This window comes from Ylistrum balloti, unplaced genomic scaffold, assembly GCF_031769215.1.
Source record: "Ylistrum balloti isolate Yb309-2 unplaced genomic scaffold, AGI_CSIRO_Ybal_v1 Utg369624, whole genome shotgun sequence".
Classification (NCBI taxonomy): domain Eukaryota; kingdom Metazoa; phylum Mollusca; class Bivalvia; order Pectinida; family Pectinidae; genus Ylistrum; species Ylistrum balloti.
Window position 1 is genome coordinate 750,667 of NW_026781893.1, and position 15,610 is coordinate 766,276.

Consider the following 15,610-nt stretch of genomic DNA (forward strand, 5'->3'; position numbering starts at 1 on the left):
ATATTATTTCAGTTTCAAAAAATGATGGATTCCAAAATATAAATTTACTATTTCCTGTATAAAAGTCCTACCAACAGTAATTCAAATAGCTTTATATTCTGTCTAACCAATTGATAAGTGTGCAGTTATCCATCATAGAGGAAAATGAAACCAAAACATTAAGAGTTTGGAAGTTGTTGGAGAAAAATGCTCCCATTCACCAGTGAGAAATCCCGTCAATAAAACAAGATCTGTTCTTCGGATCAATAGGATTTGCAGAGGTTCTGGTCACGGCATTGGTAACACAACCGCGTAGAGCTCTTACAAGTCAGGTGAAGGCCATCCTATCTCTCTCACAGATAACTTACTTCAGGATACCATTAAGACATGTTTTCATGAAAACTCCATCAGGTCTGGACATGTAGCATTTCTCATCAGAAAGAATCACAGCGGTACATGTTGAGTCATTCCAAACCCATAAATAAAACAAAATTAACATTATTTTCTGGTAACATCATACAGAAAATTGGTCAGAAGGTGAGAAAAGGAATAAATGAAAAAAAGACGATCAAAATGGAAAGGTTGAATTAAATGGTTATCAAATCAGGGTTATATAATGTCTAGGAAATAGCTTACGCAGTGTGGAGAAAAGGCCTCTAGAAACACACCACAAGCAGAAAAAACAAGAGTATTTAGTAAGAGCAGATGAAAAAAAATTCTCAGGTCTTATCAGTGAGAAAGTGGAGATAGGAGTTGGTCAATATTTTGGTCATCAATGCCCAAAAAGTAGAGTTATTGCCCCTTGAACAAGAGTGCTACTAATTAGCTGAGGGGTCTGACTTGAACTACTGACTTAATCTCTTTATAGGGGGTCAGTGTGGATAAGTGCACTGTCCAATTTAAATATGGTGGCTAAGAAAGTTTCTGGTTTTGAAATGCCATTGACATGTGTCATGTAACACAAAGGTATTTCCCTTACACAATGTCACACTCAAAAGCTATGCATTCTGTTGTAATATAGGTTGACAGCTTCAGCACCAATATGCACAGACTTGTCCCACAGTAATTAGCAGATGACAACTGATGGAAGATCCTCACAAATAATGCTAGTGTAATATTAATCACAAGTATCAATATTTTTATTTTCCAATGACTAGTAAGAAAAACTTCAGTTAACAAATGTATATAATGTAAAAAGATCAGGAAAATGTGGCTAATTACACTGCCCCAAGGACACATAATTTTCCTAAGGTGAACCCATACCCAAAAGTTCCAGTGACAAGTAATGTAGGAGAGAGAACATTCACACACTTTTTCCTTGATGTAGATCAAAGATCAAATTGAATGTCAGAAAGACCTACAAATATGTACTTTTAAAACATGACAAACCACCTGACCAACGGCACTCCATACCCACAAATATGAAGTTCTAGTGACAAATAGTGTAAGAGATAGAGCCCAGACTTTATTTCATGTAAATCAAAGGTCAAAGTGTAGGTTAGAGCAACCTGCTTTAAAAAATGACACACCATCTCACCAAGGTGAACCCATACCCTGGGTATGAGTTCCAGTGACATAAATGGTAGGGAATTGAGCCAGGAGAAGACAGTGGAAGAAGGATGGAAGGACGGATGGATAGATGGATGGACACAACACAAAACTAAAGGCCATTTCCAATTTCCTTCATTCCCAATGAGATATTAACAATGATATCCTGACTAAATTATGGGAGTATGAGTCTTTCATAAGACTTAAATTAGACTCAACATCAAGACAAAACAGAAGGTCAAAGGAGACCACCTACTTATTCATCAACACAAGAAGAACAGCAGTAGAATTGACAAGAAAATGAGAATGGTAGAGAAGGAAGTGAAGTAGCCTGTAAACTCTATGTGTCCTGGCTGTAATTTTATGATAACATGAATAGAATTCTAGGAGCTGCTAAATTTAAGTATTGCTTTACAATATATACCACTAAGATGGTGTAGTGGGGAATTTGCCCCTGGAAGATCTTATTATCTGCGTTTTATTTATCATACAACAGAAAAAATAACAAAAAAGAAAATAAACCATTTTTTAATGTTTACCATTTATTATCACATGGCTGTAAAAAAATGTTCAAATGACTTCTGTCTTAAAGTCTTACTGATATGCTCCTTGTCAAAACCTATTGAGGAATGGACAAAGGGAAATAATTCAAATATTATCTGTGAACACAATGATGCATTTCATTAAGAGATATATACAAAATTATGACAAGTCAATGTTGTCTGCAAACACATTAGTGATCTACAATGTTGGTCAAGGTCAAATTTATTTGGCTCTTTTACTTTTAAGAAGGGAAATGTTACCTTTCATTTTTCAAACAGCATTGGACTTATCCCAAGAAAGGCAATGGGGGGAGGGGGTTAGATTATTTGACCTCTGTGACCTTAAAAAAGGGGTCAATGTCCTTCAGGTAAGTGAGCAAAGAAAACAAGACCATGTCTTATTAGGTGTAAAATATAAAATATCACAAAAACATCCTTTTGGTAACATAAGCACAATTTCCAAAAGGATAATCTGTTATTTAAGAAATTTGCATAGTTTTATACCTTTTTACATATTATACACAAATACATATAGAAAATATTTAAAACAACCTTTTCTTTTACAAACCTTGAAACATACTGTATGATAAGGGTTAAACAGTTTGTTTGATTAACTAACCTTTGTAATGACAAACTGTCATTATGACAATCATTATACAAAGGACAATCACACAATTTAAGGTAATGTACAATTAACCACAATGATTGGCTCAAGTCATGTTCAATCAAATTACAACAGAAGAACCTGTGGAGTGTTACCAGGACCTCTAATAACATGGAAATTGACATTCAGACTCATGATAATCTGTATACTTCCCTCAGTACAATCACACGTAGGAATGAGTATGCATGTACATATCACAATTTAATCATAAAAAAAATCCTGATATTTTCCAGAAATGAATACAAATAATTGGTAACATTTATATCTGCATATTTCAGTATAGATGGGTCAAATTACCTGTTGATTCCTAAAAAATAATGACAAAAAAGGTTCTACATATGCGCTGGAGTATTTCAAAGATGGGAGTAATACAAACATCCATACCAGAAGTTACTGCTGACTGCTTCTCTCTGGCATAGTGAGTATATCGAAGATTGATACTAACACCTTTACAGAGTTACCTCCCATTTTCCCTCTGTGACTTAGGAAAATATATCGACGATGGAGCAATGCAAACATCCTTGCTCTGAGCTAGTTGCCAATTTGTCACTCTGATTTGGGAGTATATTGATGATGAAGTGACATCAACACCCTCACATAGAACTACATGTACTTCCCATCTCTTGGCTCACTACTGGTTACCGACTAGCTAATGATACTAAATATGGATAATTACACACACATGTATTACATCTTAATTAAAACTTATTACAGACAATACAAAACGAAAATGTATAAAACATCATTATAATAGTTGGCAACAAGGTAATAACTTCGCAAGAGATCACTTCATATACAGTAAAACATATATTTTCATAGGGCTCAATTTTCGTGGTTTCCCAAAATACTATTCTATTGCTTATAATTTCAATAGTTTGTGGAAGTAATCGTGAATTCATGGATACATATTACCCATGTAATCAACAAAAATAAATCATCAACACAAATTAATTATCTTAAAGTAAACATACTGGAATGTCTAACAATGTCATATCTAATGTTTATGTAGAAGCTTTGGCATTTTAATAAAGCTGCTATTCACGTACCATATCACGTGCAATACATCAGCTGGATCAAGTAAACGTTTAAATCAGTGCTACACTAGTATAGATAGAGACAGACCTTCCAATAATGTTACAGCCTTGAAGATTCAGTCAAGGCTAGTCTGACAGTGACAGTTAAAATAAGATCAGTAGGTCCATCCTTATGTCATGAACCAATATTGACCCTACTCAAACTGATTAAACTGGTAAATCAAAATGGCCCAGTTTCCTTATAGGGACATAAGAATTAGGTATCATGACAAAAGTGAATGTACTACAAACGTCCGCATGAATGGAACACTACATTCTCTTATATCATTTGTCCTTCCACTCAACATAATCCTGATTTGTTTTCAAACCTCATACATTTACATACAACACAGCTATTTCAGAACTCATTAGAGGCAAAATACAACTTTAAAATGATGTGGGACTGTTCAAACATATTTCAATTTACTGTTCATAATTGTTCTTTAATACAGATAAATTAACTATTAAAAACAAAATTGGAAAGCACAATTCACAACCTTCTCTTTAATTACAGACACAACACCTACCAGACAATGAACATTGTCATGTATACTGTAACCATACAAATCAATAGTTAGAAATACAAGCAATACATGAATACACTTTCATGACACAGGCATTCATTGAAATGAGGAGTTACTTTTAAACTTATCAGTAAAATGATCAATAGTTTGCTTTTTGTTCACACAAAGAAAACATATTGTGACTAAAACATCTGTAAACAAAAATTATCACAGCTGATAAATTATATCAAAGTTTACAGGTGTTATATTGTTACTTTATCTCTTTATCTTACTTTTAGTAACATGTTGTTATATGACATAATATGGCATAATAAAATAAAAGGCCAAGCTTCGTAAAATATTTTAAAATGCCCTGAAATGAGAAAAGTGAAAAAACGTCACTAGCAATCCGATCTGTTCACAAATGAAAAAAATATTTATGAAAATAAACCTTCTGTTCACAGTTCCTCTCCATGTTTGTGATGAGTCTGCAATGATCCAACATCAGCATTCTGTATTAAGTGTTTGTAGAAGTTAATAGCTTGTTCGTAATTATTTACAGAAAGGCGTTCATTATTCCCGTGGAATCGTGGGATATCGTCAGGAAACATGAACGTGGGACTAAACCTGTAGATGTTGTGGGTGAATGGAGTGTAGTGAATGGTGTCCGTGTTGCCAATCATAACTCCTGTTCAGAAATAAAAGGTAAACCTACTAAAACATTGGACAGGTGAAGTTCTCTACAAAATTTACCTATCAAAGACTAATTATTTTTTTCGGTGCAGCTTCCTTAAAGACATCTACTCTCTGTATAATAAATTGCGATTGTTTGACTCATATCAGTCTTAAATTTCCTCAAAGCTATAATTGAGATTTCAGGTGAGTGAAAAACAGTTTAATAGTACAATTTCTCAATATAATCAAATTGTGAAAGACTACCTGATATACTGTATATCATCTTTGAAACAAAATAAACAAAGAAACAAAATTTACAAATGTATATACTATAGTATCGCATGACTTATAATATGCCATACCAAGATTTCAACACGTTTTACACAAGGACGGGTCTTAGGTAAAGTAGAGGGTTCATAAAGTGCATTTAGTATATCACTAGGTTATCACTACATTAAAGGGACATTTCATATTTTGCAACCCTACAACGAACTTCATAAAAGTTAGCAATTCATGCAACAATTATGACAAATGTTCTGTTAAGAGTTTAGTGCGATACAAAGTATTCTAATCTGTCTGGCAAGACAATGAAGCCATATTGACAAACAATGGCTGCATGTGTGCTGTGACAAGCTGAAGCCAAAGTGAGATAGAACTTCACATATTTAGGTAATTTCACTACATTGGTTACTTACTATGATTAAGTTGTGACTACCTAATAATTGCTTTATGATCGTTAAATCATTTGATGCTCAAACACACAGATAGGCCCACTGAGTGACACATTGAGAGAATTTACATAGACTACACAGTCAAGGTCTTTAACTTTTGTAGCAATGCTATGAGGATTCAACAGTCATTTAAGTTCTTATTAAATCAAAAAAAGGGATATCGTCAGATTAAAATGAAATGCTGGTACATGTATTAGCGGTGTAAGATGAACTTCCCAGTTATACATGTACTACAGTTACATGGTAGACAGAGAAAGGCCTGACAATACTTCAGAAAGTGGGCATGATATCATTCAATGTGTGCTTTCATTCAGCAAGTTATTATTGAAGCCCAAACATATCTAACACATAATAGAGTAAGAAAATAGGCACAAATTTTGTTTATGAATTTGTGGCTTTTCGTCTTCAGGGTTTGTCATAACCTGTTACACATCCCAATTCTACCGCACTGATTCTTTTAAAAATATCCAATTAATAGAAACGATTCAATAATACAGTTCATATATTTCCACATCTATGATTGAATATTTCTTTCAAATCATTTAGATTTTCCATAACTTTCAATCTGGGTCATCATATTGTTCATCCTATTGCACCTTGGTAATCCAAGGAGAACTAAATAGCTCCATGGTGAGTGTCTAATTTGATATGCAATATTCACCATATTCTGATTTTGCCTGCCAGGAAACATAAGCTAATATTTTGTGTACCAGGGAAACATGCTCATATATTGTGTGCCAGAGAAACATAAGTTAATATTTTGTGAGCCAGCGAAACATAAGCTAATATTTTGTGTACCAGGGAAACATGCTCATATATTGTGTGCTAGGGAAACATGCTCATATTTTGTGTGCCAGAGAAACATAAGTTAATATTTTGTGTTCCTGGGAAACATGATCATATTTTGTGAGCCAGGGAAACATAATTTAATATTTTGTGCTCCAGGAAAACATATGTTCAATTATTTTGTGTTAGGGAAACAAATTGCTGGAATTTTGTTTGTCAGGGAATTTGCTGATGTTTAACATATCCTTGTAAATGAGTGGATTTTTACTGGCCTGAATTACAAGTCCTCTGTGTGTGTATGGGTTTGAGAGATGCCATCTTTCTCACTGTTTTGTATTAAGTGAACATAGAAGTTGATAGCTTGTTCAAAATTTCTAGTCGATATGCGTTCGTTGTTGCCATGGAATCTTTTCAGATCTTCTGGATACATAACGCTAGGGCTGAATCTGTAGATGTTACGTGTGAGTCGAGTGTAGTATTTGGTGTCCGTGTTTCCTATCATTACTCCTGAAATGTCAACAGACTGACTGAAATAACAAGTACATTCCCTCATCTTCCAATACTTCTTATCCATAATGCACTGCAAACTGCTGCCTAATGTTCAAATCATGTATAATATAATGATATCAGTAGTCTGTTATTCATCCAAACTGGCCTCCACCATAACAAGGTAAAAACAAGTACATCAGTATCTCTATATGGCCAAGAGTTAATTTGACCCTTCAACCTGAAGACTTCCAAAAACATACAACACCACACCAAGGTATAGCTCGATCAATAAATTTGTTTTTAAGGGTGGATATGTTGTATACAATCTATATACTTAAATTCACCTTGGTCGTCAATTATACTTCATTCTATAATCAGGCAGAGAAAGATACTACATCATACCACAGCATAAATAACTAAACCTGGTGAAGAAGTTAACGGGATATCTTATACACTAACTTTCACCATAGAGGGTCTAAGCCAAATGAACGGATATTACTAGAAAAATACTTCCCATCTACCAAGTAAAGTGTATATATCTACAACGTACACAGTTGATGATTTCCTAATACATAATATAAGTTCCATCCAACAAAAGGAAACAGTGATTCGGAGGAAGTTAGTAAAAATGAAATTAAAAACAAACGTGAACAACATGCACATGCAAATTATTGTTAACATTTTAAATATATTTCTCACTTAATGAAGCACTGGTATTTAGCTTACTGAATGTATTTAAAATGTTATTTATACTAAATATCAAGTTCAATGTTATTACATTGAAATGAGATCCTTTTGATGGTAAACTTGAACATTTTAAATGATACATGTATAACGTTTTTATATCATGTATCAATTTTAACTGTACTTTATCACATTTCTCAAAAAGATATTGAAATTCATCATTTTAGGTTTATGACCAGAAAGGTAATGTATCCTTAGTTTACTTAAAATACCTTACCTGGAGCCACAGCGGCCTCTGTCCAGACTTGTCTGATGCTGGACTTTACCATCTGGAAGCCAAAGTCATAGTCCCCGTAGGGCGACATAGGGAGGGGCTCCATCGATGACTCAACAGTGATCTTGACACGGTCATCTCCAATTAACTGCCGGTCAAAATCTATCACCTAAAAAAAATCAATCTTAATTTTACATCATATATTGCTTATTTGCTTAAAAAAATAATCAGTATATTTAGAATATCTTTCTCAAGGTCACATATATTGTCTATGTATCTGATAATAAAAGTACAGATTAAAAATTTTAGTCACACATTTGGCACAAAAAGTATAATGTTATATTTAATCTTCAAAAGTCTTGAATGATGCACATCAAACATAAGCTTACCTGCTGTATTGACTGAGCAGGATGGAGTCGGTGATTAACATAAGCCGTCACCTCAGGAGGTAATACATTTACCTGGAAAACAGTGAACATGATCTTCTTAGCCGGTACATTTTGTACCAGAATATCAAATCATCAAACAATGCTAGCTTCATGTTCTAAAGGTTGAGTATATAAATGTATCATGATTACCATCAATGACAGACTTCATATTCACAGCCAGTGATACTGATATTTAACCTTTACACTCATATTTACGTGTAATATTACCTTCACACCTCCATTTATCATGGTGACTGACGTAACCGTGCGGACAATGGCATTAGTGGAAGGCTTCTTTGACAAAAACCTTTAAAGTAAACAAAATCTAGGGTACAACTTCCAAAACAGCAATAATTAGGCTACCTTAGCCAGACCAAGAATACAGAAAGGTCTGATTATCAATCAACCAGCTAATAGATACAAACACATATCATCAACCAATCAGATATTAGTTACAAACAAATTTCATCAACCAACCAGATATTAGTAACAAACAAATTTCATCAACCAATCAGATATTAGTAACAAACACATATCATCAACCAATCAGATATTAGTTACAAACACATGTCATCAACCAACCAGATATTAGTTACAAACAAATTTAATCCACCAATCAGATATTAGTTACAAACAAATATTATCAACCAACCAGATATTAGTTACAAACAAATATTATCAACCAACCAGATATTAGTTACAAACAAATATTATCAACCAATCATATATTAGTTACAAACAAATATCATCAACTAACCAGATATTAGTTACAAACAAATAGTGTATTTCATGTATACTGAATGAACAACATCAGAGGTCAATTCAAAGAATGAAAAGTTATAACAACAAAATGGTGTACTTAACAAAATATTACATACAACAATTACAGATGAAAAGATTTTATAAGTCTTTATTCATACATGTATATCTGATATATTGCAAAAAGCCATGAATTAGGAAATATTTGGCATAACAAATAAAATTATTCAAGCAATCAAGCAGATCAGTGTCACTCTTTAATAATTTAAGTTAAAATGCCAACAAGGCCAATTAATGCATTGAAATTAATCTTAGGATGTACAGACAATTTAAATGGCCTTCCACTCCTTATTACACACTAACTTCAAATGAATGTGTGCACTATACGAGATCCTACACATGCTGCCTTAAGACGTGATCAGTAATAGTGAAATCAGACCATATATTTAGGTAGTAAATAAGCTCTGTGTTCTAGTATACTTACCATGATATGATGGGTTTAAACAGCCACAAATTTGACATCACTACCCGAAATGGCCACTTCATCTATAAATACAATATTTTATCACTGAGAATACCAGTAACTCTGGCTCACAGTTTCATTACCTTGAATACACAGTTTAAATCGATGTGATTTGATTCAGGGAATCTTTCATAATGCAAATTATTACAGTATATTTTAATTCTGTTGCATATAATCCACTCTTACAGTTGCTTTTCCGCAGTTCAAATTTTTCAGTTTTATCAAAAGCTTAAAGTCTACGAAAAGCATTTTCATGGAATATTGTTTATTTTTTCATCTATTGATTTTCATATCATTTTGTTTGCTTGTTTTTGTTTTTATTCCATCCTCAAAATTTAGAACCCGTAAGATTTAACAACTTTTACAGTATTGAAATATTATGCCTATTTACACTATACTTAGAAATCTGAAGTCATTTTGACTTTGAAGTCAACTGTTCCTTCAATGTAAGTATCTCAAAACAAGAGGCCTAATGGGCCTATAGCACTCACGTCTTATTGTGACATGTTATTGTATATTTGTTTCCTGATAAAATGGACAGATTTGACAAATTAATTGTTACTTCTCTGACTCATATCATATTTTATATTCATGTATACTTAGACATTCAGGAACACCAACATGTGAAGCAAGATGCTGGAAAGTGTCTATCTCAGGTCCTTGTCCAAACATGCTGGGATGGCAGTCTGTTGTCAGTCTGTAAATCATACCTGGACATATGAAATTTCAGCAATTTCATTCCATCAAATATTGGTCTGTAAGACTGCAAGAACTAAATAGGTGTTATACTCTACAAGAGAGAGTGACATGCTGCATGGTGACAGACAGGATAAGACACAGCAAAAACATAACAGGAGTTGAACAGACAGGTTGCTTTGAGAATCAAATGTTTAATCAAAAGGCATGAAATAATACATTATTGATCAACTTTCTCCACTTTACAATAACATTTGTTCACATCCAGTAAGACATAAGAGAGAGTACTACAACTATGAAATTCATATTTTAATGACTAGATATGGCACTAACCATGAAGAGCTACTATCATGGTTCTATATGGAGCCTACACTATTTAAAGTAATATCTAAATGTTTGCATTTCCTCTTGTGATAAGACTCGAAAATCAAAAGAAACATCTATATATAAGAGGGACAGGAATAACATGTAGACTATTAAATATAGTGACTTTGAATATATGTGTTAATAAGAAAACAGCTTCCCAAGGAAGTCTAATTTACTTTTGCTAGAATAACATTTCCCTACACAACAGTACTACTGAAGTGGGTATGCTGGTTTTCAGAAACCAATCAATCTACATTCAACACATCAGTAATGTTGAAGTCCAGAGAACTGTACCAGCTAGCATCCAAAGTTCATATGACTGGCATTTAACAAACCAATCAAACCCTGTGTCTTACTTTGAAATAGCATTAGCCATTATTCCAATGCTTGTTTCCTTAGTGGGCATGGAGGAATGACCTGTGTCCCATTTGACGTTTAACTTCAGGGTCAGATAGCCTTTCTCTGCCGTACCTATCCTGTGGAAGATACAATGTACATGATACATACTAGTTACAGGTCATCCCAGTATTACAAATTAAATACTGTGGTTCAATTCTTCTGTTTCCCATTGAAGTATATGAATTATGCGACAATCAGCCAAAATGTGGTGGTAAGCCCTCACAAATCTCTTTAAAATTCAGTAGCAATGAGCCGCAAAATGTGATTCCATTGTCCTGAAATCACGCGCCAGCCTGCTTGAGTCAAAGGATAAGTGTTGGCTTTTCAGCCTTACTCAGATAGTGACAGTCCTTGAATCCATCTTTCCAGTAACATGGATATCAATAAATATTTTAACAATCAAGAGTACATATGACAACATGTGTAGAGGGTATTTCACATCAGAAATACTTACAGTGCCACAGGTCTATCTATCCCTGGTATAACATTGTTTACAATGGTCAGTCCTTCATCCACTAGAAACTCCAGCTTGCGAATACCTCGTGACCACAGCAGGTTACTGATAGATCGAGCACCATCTAAACCTGTTACCTGTTCACAAACATAATCATGTAAGATGGAAAACTTCACCATTTGCACCATTTGTTACTGTATGTTTCTTGATATTAGCTGATCATATTTAATACATCATATTAAGATCCAGATGTTTTAAATTATGGAGATAAGCAAATAAGACAGTAAAACTATCTCCAAACTCTGTCGATACTTTGTTATTTATATCTTAAGTGATGAAATTGAACTGCTCATACAGTTGGTAAATTTATTTTTAAGTCATTAAGACACATGGGACAAGCTTTCAGCATCAAATATTCTACTATCCAATGTTTGATAATTGTCAACTTTTGCTTTTGTAGTGTTGCAGTATTTCTCAGGATATTTCCTGAACAAGATGATGTACCACTTGATGGATAGAGTGTGACCCATCAGTCGCAGTATGCCTAGGCAACAAAAAAACCTAAAACAACACAGAACTTCTTATATGGCAGAAAAAAAGCCAATGATTCTTCCTTTCATTCACCTCTTAATAAAAATTTTTAAAAAATCCTGACCTCCACTACCTTAACTTTATAACTAGGTATATCTCATTTCATGTTCCAGTTAGAGGTATTGACTCCCAGAAAACATTTCAACTTACTTGTTTTCTCAAGCTCAAAGTTAAGTTCCTTTAGTATTTGTAGCATGCGACTCCACGAGTTAAAGCTAAACAGGTATATCATCCTCCATTATTTTTTTTTATCCTATCTCCTGTACATATAATTACACTAAAACTAAATAAACTATTTTCTCCTCAGATTTATTGGCTTCTTAATGTCCAGAACCTAGGAATATCCTTTCTTATTTCTACCACAGACTTAATTACCTCCTCATCATGCCCAAAGCCAATGTAGAATGACCGCTGTGGTTTGAACCCTCTAGATAACAGGTGCTCCAACGCCTCCAAAACTCCCTGTAAAGAAAACAAAATCATTCACCAGCACATAAATACATTAGCAAGTCATCTTTAACAATCCCTTTACTTTGTCTTGTATGGACCTCAACAGTATGTACATAGAATAAGTTACAGTCTGCATGAATGATAGTGACAAACATATCTTTTCATTATAATTTGTATAGCTAGTATTGAAGTATTACAGTTGTATATATAATGATCACTTGCAGTATATTTAAATGTTAAATTTATCTTTAGTTTTAGTACATACATTGTATATGTTAACCAAGTCCGCACAAGTTTAGGGGCATTGGCATATTACAACCAGTTACCATCACAATCTAATATACTGTCGCTACCTAGATATCTACTCATGGTTCAGTTTTCTAAAATAATGGTATAATGTAATATACTATTACTTATCAAAAAGAATGTTTTCCGTCATTTATCTACCATCCCTTTTATTCTGTTAGGTTTCCAATTTCTAATGACAGTCTACAGCCTGCTGTATTAGAGAACATCATATTCTATTTTATACTTCTATGTACAGGTAAAATCCGGAGAATTTTTACACCCATTTTACTCAATTTGTATCATGTATTTCCATTGGTTGACATCTAGTATAGATAATTGGCAATATAATTTCACTTAATCCTCTCCCAAAACGGTTGTTCTCTTGTGACATAGGCATTACTCCGACATTTTTACATCCACTATAATAATGGAATCTACTGCAGAAGTAACTCCTTAGATTTATAACTTCATATCATTTCTAGTCTCCAATATTCACCAATATTCTCCAACATGTCAACCTGATCAACATTAGTATAAGGAGACTGGTTGTCTAAATAAGTTCAGTAAGATTAAAAACATGTCTATTGTATTTTGTGAGTAATCTTCAGTATTACTGGTGTTCTTGTGAATACTCGGTTAATCTAAACAGTGTTTATCTACTATTAACCGGAAATTGTCAATAATCAGGAATAAAGTCCAATATATTTCTTTTGGGGTCTGTTGCTGTGGCAAGGTGTATCTGGGAGCAATTTATTACACCATATGAGATAGGTGTGAAAATTGTACACATAATAGATATTGTCTGTTTTGTTGTATTATTAAATGTTCTAAGTTGAATTTTGACTTTGTGTTGTTGATAACCGTCGAGAAGAGTTCTTTACTAGAACAGAGAATCAAGTGTACCAGATGAACCCAACAAACATCATATTTATCAATAAACTGAATAATTAGCTGTGTTACAGCCTAGCTGTATGCAAATAAATATTTCTCTATTTATTCCGGACCAAAGAAAGAAAATGATTTTCAACTTGCCAAAAATTTGCTACTGAAGGAGTATAGCAGCATACTTACCATAACAATGTGTTTGTCATCGATTGTTCCCCTAGCATAGATAAAACCATCATGGATCTCTGCCCCAAATGGAGGATGGTCCCACAAGCTAGGGTCAGCTGGTACAACATCAAGATGTCCTGTTATCATGTATGGGGTGAGGCTGGAGTTCTCTCCCCTGACAGTATATAACAAACTGTGGTTTGCTACATCTTCACAAGTAACAAACGATGAGGAGTGAATATTTGGATAGGCTACAAAATGACATATGAGAATCTCATCAGATGGTATTTTCAAGAAAGTGATTGCAACAATAATATATTAGCTATATGATTTTTCTTAAAGGTACATGAGGAAATCACATTAAAAACTGAACAGTCCATGTATGATGTATGTTTTATTTGAATACTGAATACTGGTATATTCAAATTTACAGACTCAAAAGCTCTACTTTTGTGTATCAAGTGGTTTTGTTGGAGCTAAAATCACTGGGATGTGGTCCAGGGGAGATAATTTTGTACCAGATAAAGTCTAAATGCTAATTCAAAGACCAATGTATATGTAATTAGCTTACATGTTTATATCTAGCTGGCATGTATGTTGTTAAACATGTGCATGGGTGTCATGTTTATCTCCCCTAGCCATTCGGCTTGTTACTCTCGAAAATATTTCAGTGTGTTGTCATGGTGACGTGCAACGCTGTTCAGATTAAGCATTAGTGTAACCAGTAATCCTGCTTCCTACTGTTTACAATTGCACTTCCACTTTCAGTATGGTTTATAGTATGCAACAGATAGCTGACAGAAGGACTTAAGTTTATATTTCCGGTATTTCAAAATGTCTATGGTCAATTACCCGATTTAATAAACGACGTTAACTTCTGGAGTTCTTCTTCGTCGTATACGTGTGGACTTGTGGCTACAGTCCGCATCCTCAACGATCGCCGAAATCTTTCTACTACCGCAGGCGTTGCCTGCACAAAGTCCTCATCACTTTTGGCACAAGGTGTCACGTCGTCTGTCCGCACCGAAAATGTCAATGTTCTTAAAACAATCACAGTTATAACTACACTTAGGACAACAGAAAATAAAGATAGAATACTTTTCAATAAGTGTTGCATCGTGAATGATAACGGGTACTACATGGAGGCCATTAACTCCAGATTGTCACCTTAGTGCGATTCTAAACTGCTTGAAAGTGGTACCGGATGACGGATCCGGAACGATTTAGAAAGTGCATGTGTAATACGACTCTTTGAACTGGATTGATTCTGTTTAACTTTCTATCATCAAAATCAAGTAAGGGTTTAAAACGATATTGGATGATAAGATTTACTATCGTCAGGGGTAGTCATTTGTTGGATTTCGGTCGAAGGGAGATAACTAAAACTGATTAACAGAGCAGATCGCAAAAAATACTTGAGTTTCCATACTAAGAGGGTTACAAAACGCATCCATCCTCAAAGTTTTGATAACTCTGAGATATTTCAGGGTACACTAAAGCATATCTGAAGATGATATTCTTTTCCTCAATTGTAAAATGCAAAAGGTCCTAGGGGCCTGTAATCCACTTTTTTACATTGCATATTTTTCTCTCAGACTTGTTAAAGACATTCGATACATCATTTCCACTCAATAATTATCATTTTGGGTCGATAG

The 15,610-nt window shown here is 33.9% G+C and overlaps 1 protein-coding gene across 3 annotated transcripts; it reads right to left on the reverse strand.

Annotated features, from left to right (window-relative positions):
- Positions 1-2,566: 2,566 nt before the first annotated feature.
- LOC132550372 (N-fatty-acyl-amino acid synthase/hydrolase PM20D1.2-like) lies at positions 2,567-15,073 on the reverse strand. 3 transcript variants are annotated; one of them, XM_060214428.1, is made up of 11 exons: positions 14,808-15,073; positions 13,974-14,206; positions 12,540-12,626; positions 11,574-11,710; positions 11,077-11,196; positions 10,280-10,355; positions 9,620-9,681; positions 8,605-8,683; positions 8,338-8,409; positions 7,952-8,117; positions 2,567-4,997 (listed from the first exon to the last, which is right to left on the reverse strand). In XM_060214428.1, the coding sequence occupies exons 1-11, from the start codon at positions 15,070-15,072 to the stop codon at positions 4,768-4,770; spliced, it is 1,527 nt and encodes a 508-aa protein (XP_060070411.1). In that variant the 5' UTR covers position 15,073; the 3' UTR covers positions 2,567-4,767. The 3 variants fall into 3 exon arrangements, with proteins under 3 accessions (XP_060070411.1, XP_060070428.1, XP_060070421.1); XM_060214445.1 differs by having other exon boundaries at positions 13,974-14,130; positions 14,808-14,883; XM_060214438.1 differs by having other exon boundaries at positions 13,974-14,148; positions 14,808-14,829.
- Positions 15,074-15,610: the final 537 nt, after the last annotated feature.

What these genes read in the sequence shown, in the direction of transcription:
- LOC132550372 (XM_060214428.1), bottom strand. Translation starts at nt 15,072, where the DNA reads ATGCAACACTTATTGAAAAGTATTCTATCTTTATTTTCTGTTGTCCTA. An exon ending in ATGACAAACACATTGTTATG is followed by an intron (nt 12,627 to 13,973) that starts GTAAGTATGCTG and finishes TTTTCTTTACAG; the next exon opens with GGAGTTTTGGAGGCGTTGGA. An exon ending in GCTTTGGGCATGATGAGGAG is followed by an intron (nt 11,711 to 12,539) that starts GTAATTAAGTCT and finishes GTTTGTGAACAG; the next exon opens with GTAACAGGTTTAGATGGTGC.